Here is a 5,620-nt window from a genome sequence, read left to right on the forward strand (position 1 = left end):
GGTTTATTTATGGCTTTATTCAGTTACTCATTTATTTTGCTTTGGTGACTACGAACTGAGGTCAGATGTGCAGATTGCAACAACAGCTGCAGCTCTAGGTCCCTACAGTTGGAAAAGGACTCATAAACTAATCTGATCAAAGGTCCCTTCCATTCTTTTCTGTTTTACAAGTCACGTTTATTAGCATGACGGGTAAAATCATAATTTGCACCTTCTATCAAATCATAGCCGCCGCTGAATGACATGGCCACTAATTAAAAGCAGAAATTGAATGCAGCAGATTTGCTGTTTCGTTTGGCTGAAGAAACAAGAATAGGCTTGTGTTGACCTTTTGCTGAAAGGCCCTCATTACAGATGTCTTGGTGGAGGAGTTTTCATCAGTCAGCCTGGCTGGCTCTCTTTGTCTTCACCTTCCCCCGAACATTTCTGGAAACCAGCCACTTAGACTTCTCGGCCTGTGCTCTGTGCCCTCCGTGAGGGCAAAGAGTCTGTGTTGGCCGCATAATGACGCTCTGGTATTCTTCGTTCAACCAAAATTGGTCTTTCACAGGCTGGAGATGACTATAAATCATCTCCTCTCGGTCCTCATTCTCCCTACCCTCTAAGCAACATATACTACTACAACTGTTCCCTCCATGCAAGTATCTGTTGCCTTGGTTTCCTTGACACCAAGAGCTATCCTGTCCTTTCCTTTAGCTTTCTAACCTCTTCTCACTCCAATGTTGTGCCTTTTCTTTCTCCCTTAGCCTTAATCTGGAGATTTCCTAGAGATTTTCTCTGGTCCTTCTTATCTCTCTGCTGTTATCCCTTCCTTGGTGATATCCATTTCCAGGACCTTAGCCATCTCTTATGTGTATAACTTTCCGTATCAACCTCCTGGTTGACCTTCCCATTCACCTTTAATCCCATGATTCTGACACTGCTGGATCATATGGAAGATGATCTGGCAGCTCAAATTCAGTTTACCAAAAACATTTCTTATCTGCCCACTAAAACCAACTCCTTATTATGATATTTAAATTTTAAAAAAATTTTCAATTACACTTGACATTCGTATTATATTAGTTGTAGTGGTTAGTCATGGGGGGGGGTATGTAGCATTGTAAATCTTCTGTCTAATGCTTTTTTTGGTTGAGAAATCCCACTCCTTGCTTATTTTACAGAGCTGTTTCTATAAATAAACCAGAAAAGCCAGATGAGACTGAGGAGGGCAGGAGTCTGCTTTGTATTTCCAGGGCTCTTCCTGTGTCAGGGCACAAAGGTTCATGTGAACATCAAGCCTTTGCAAAGTAGACCCCTTGACTCTTGCTCCCGAACCCACTAGTGTCCTCCAGGGACACTGCCAGGAAGGAGTCACAGAAAATATCTACAGATCTTGAAATATTTCACTTAAGTGACCACTTAGGTCATTAAATTTCCTTCATGAATAACAGTTGTAATGTGTAAGCAATTATAGCCTAAGCAGAGGAGAGTGGCTAGAAGTGCTTACTAATGCTTTCTAGAGCCAACTGGGACCCCCCACCCCCAATCTGGGAGTGGAGAGGAGGTGGTCCTTCTGGATTTTCAGGGGTTTGTACAGCCTCTTCATTTCCGTGTTCCAGGAGCCAAGATTTTGATCTGTGAAGAAAAGTTCTGTTATTGGTATAAGAGCCTGATGACAGGGTTGGAATATGATTTATCCTGGTTGGTGTTCAGATTCTCACTCAGGTTTCGGAACACTTGGTGAATTCCATGGTGGGCATCAGAATGGTGTGAACTTTCCCCACGGGCTCTGGAGGGCAGTGTCTAGAAGCCAGGGTCATTTAGAGAGATTTAGTCTCAATTCCCAGTTTTATCACTTCGCCACTTCCTAGTTATATGACTAGAGAAAATTCCTTATGCTCTCTAAGCGTTAGATTTTCCTCCTATAAAACCTCAGGAACAATTGCACCTTCCTCATAGCATTGCTGTAATGAGTTAAAAGAAATACTGTTTATTGCACTTAGCCCAATGAATAGCATAAATGCTCCATAAATTTTAAATGTTGTTTAAATGGACTTACTGCTGATCTTTGCTGCGTTTCTTTTATTTTTCAGGGAGATGCTAATCTCTGTGGCTCTAGGCCAGGTGTTATCCCTCCTTATTTGTGGAATTGGCTTGACCAGCAAGTACTTGTCGGAGGATTTCCATGCCAACACGCCGGTCTTCCAGAGTTTCCTCAATTACATTCTTCTCTTCTTGGTCTATACCACCACGCTGGCTGTCAGGCAAGGTAAGCATGCAAATACACCAGCCATATAGCCAAGTTTCTCTTTTACAAACATCTAGAAAAATGATGCGCCATGACCAGATAACATTTTCACTTACAGCATCATGTGATAATTGCAAACCCCATATCTCACTTTTCTATTTTACAGTCATACAGTAAATAAAATGAATGAATAAATCACAAAGAAGTATAAATTGTGTGAATTCAGTGTGAAGTGGGAAATGCATGGATAGGCAGGAATGTACAATTGCTCACTATGTGGGTAAAATTCCTCGTACCCCTTTGTGAATCTAAATAGAGTGCTTCTATGGAACCTGGAACACGCCCAGTACAGCTGTCCTAAGTAATGCTAGCCCTGAGAAATTCAAGGGAATTACAGACAAATATATGTTCTTTGGGAAAGTGTCACGGGAAGGGTAAAAGTAGTAAACACAAAACAACTCTAATAATAGCAAAGTGGGGAAGGAAGAAAAGAAAGCTACCACAAATGGCCAGGTAAGATGTTCTTTCTAAACTTAAAATAGCTAAAGCAATAAAACAAGGCCTCCAAGAATCAATGCAAGAAAAACATTTTAAGGGGCCATTGCAGTTTATATCCTTTGGCTATATCTCTGGAGCTTATACCTCACAGCTTTATGATTAAACCACTGGATCTGGTGCATACATTTTTATCTATGATCTAGAAATAGCCATCAATTTCCCCCCCAATAGTAACTATTGACTATAAAATGTGCATTGAAAAATAATCATTAATAATTTTGAAGGTAATTATATACCTTAATAATAAATAAGGATATATGAATAGTTGCATATATCAATTCTAATAGTTATATTTTTAAAAAAATATATTTTTATTGATTTCAGAGAGGAAGGAGAGGGAGAGAGAGATAGCAACATCAGTGATGAGAGAGAATCATTGATTGGCTGCCTCCTGCACCCACCCCCTCCCCACAACTGGGGATGGAGCCTGCAACCGGGCATGTGCCCTGTCTGGGAATTGAACCGTGACCTCCTGGTTCAGAGGTCAATGCTCAATCATTGAGCCATGCTGGTTGGGCTAATAGCCATGCTTTTTTTTAAAAAAAGATTAGCTTTATTGTTGAAATTATTACAGATGTCCCCTTCTTCTCCATTGACTCCCTCCATCCCGTACCCCACCTCCCCCAGGCTTTCATCAAACTATGATCTGTGTCCATGGGTTATGCACATATGCATATAAGTTCTTTGGTTACTCTCTTTCCACTTCCCACTCCACCTTCCCTCTGAGATTGTCAGTCTGTTCCATGCTTCTGTGTCTCTAAAGTGATGAACAACTTACTCATACTTTTTAAAAACTTTTATAAGAACTGTATATTAGTATTTAGTTTTATATGTCCTTATTTAGATTACTATCTAAAATAATATTGCTTAATTATAATGATTTGGCCACTACTAGATTTTATCTTAGGGGGAGAATAGAAATGAACAAGATGGGACTGAATTCTAGTTTAACTTTGGATTTGTTTAAAGTACTGAAGAAGCTAATTTCATTTACTTCTCAAAAATATGTGTTATTGGGTGCTTGTTTTAGTTAGCTCAGTACAAGGAATATGAATAAGAATAATAAAATTAAACTTAACACGATTTTGCAATATTTTAATATTACAAAAAAAATTCACATGAAAGTGGTAAATTTATCTTCTCTGTGGTGTTGAGAATCAAACATTCCAGACTGAGAAGGCGAATTGTAACTAGTCTTTGAGTTCTTGTTCACCTTACTTTCTAGAAGTTCAGAAATTTAATAAAAACTTGCATCAGGACAAAAGTAAAATCAAGCCATTCTATGAAACGGTCACAAAAAGAGACGGAAAAGCTTAGAAAATTAATGTAGCAAAATAATAATAATAATAATACCTTTTATTGAACCTTATAATGTACCAGGCACTATATATGTGAATTCCCTCTTTTATTCCTTCAATCAAAGGAAATATGTGTTATTATCCAAAAATTTTTAAATGAGAAAACCAAAACTGCTCCAGCATCCAGAACCTGCTCCAGGCTATAGAACTGGGAGGTAGAGACCCGCCCTCAGCCAGGACTGTGTGCCTTCCTGGCCCACCATGCCCACTCCAAGGGAGGCAAGAGGAGGAAAGGGAGGTACTTTCAAGCAAAAGGAGGGTGTTTCCCTTGAATTTCAAAACTCTAATTCAGAAACAAGCCGTTGGTGCAAGGTCTAGTGAGGCACAGCAATGAAATCAGGAGGATGTGGGCGAAGACTCAGGTGAGGGGGGCAGGGTGTGCAGGGAGAGGCACAGGTGGAAGGAGGCTGAGGGCTAGAGGCAGCAAGGGATCTGGGGGCTCTCTGGAAAGAAGACTGAAGAGGGCCTGAGAAAACGCTGTCGACTCCCATCAGTGATGAAGAAAACCAACTTCCAAAATGTTCTATCTGGAGATTTTTTTTCCTTTGCTTCATATTATCACTAAATTTGCTGACATGTCTTTATTTGGGTGTTTGCTCATATGTCTGTTTGTTTTAATCTTCATCTTTAGAAATCTTAATAGGCTGGCATTAAGCTAACATCTGGAAATCAACATCGTAATTGCATTAATTTTGTGTGGGCTGCTTCAGCACTAATGTTCTAGAAACATACTAATCTCTTGCCTCTTGCACCTCAAGATTTGGGAGGGAATGAACCACAGAGCGAAGGGAAGGGTGGAAGGTCTGGTGCGTACAGGGAGGTGCTCTCATAGCCAGTTTCCCCTCCTTTCCCATTGATCCCTGACCACTCTCCACAGAGGCTGAAATGAGGACCCAGGGAGATGCCCATCTTCCCAATTCTCTCAGCACAGCCATCCCCACCCTGCTGGGCCACCACATTAATTTGATGTCACCTTAGGCCACATGACAGCAAGAATTTAGACTCTGGAATATATGTCTAAAGACATCTCATTTTCTAATTTTAAGCATACAATTTTTAAACAGTTATGATTGTTGTCTGTGAACACTGTGATAAATGCAAGAAGCACTTCAAAAGTGTTAAGGGAGATGTGATTACAAAAGTCTTGTGGAAATTTGACCTCAAACTGTATTCTTTTTATCAAGTTTGCATTGGACCAATGATCAAAGACTCTGAAGCAACACATTCCAGCAAAAGTCCTGGTGGAACTCCAGTTCAAACTGGCGTTTTGAACTTGTTCCTGATTATTCATTAGTCCCTGCAAAATTTGAGTACCATCCTCTTTAAAAGTGTGTATGTATGTATATATATATATTGAACAAATTTTAAGTCTATTTTTCTCCTTAATTAGAGCTAGGTTTTTATTCCAGATGGTTCTCAAATTCAAAAAAATCTCGTGTTCATAACAAGCAACTTCACTAATAACTTTTGTATA

At 39.7% G+C, this 5,620-nt stretch overlaps 1 protein-coding gene across 1 annotated transcript in view; it reads left to right on the forward strand.

Annotated features, from left to right (window-relative positions):
• The first annotated feature begins 2,074 nt into the window (after positions 1 to 2,074).
• SLC35F1 (solute carrier family 35 member F1) overlaps positions 2,075 to 5,620 on the forward strand; it is a 115,814-nt gene continuing 112,268 nt past the window's right edge. The window contains exon 1 of the mRNA XM_006778417.1: positions 2,075 to 2,251. Within this exon, the coding sequence (XP_006778480.1) occupies positions 2,080 to 2,251 (172 nt within the window). The 5' untranslated portion in view covers positions 2,075 to 2,079. The remainder of the gene's footprint in view (positions 2,252 to 5,620) is intronic.

This window comes from Myotis davidii, unplaced genomic scaffold, assembly GCF_000327345.1.
Source record: "Myotis davidii unplaced genomic scaffold, ASM32734v1 scaffold147, whole genome shotgun sequence".
NCBI lineage: Eukaryota > Metazoa > Chordata > Mammalia > Chiroptera > Vespertilionidae > Myotis > Myotis davidii.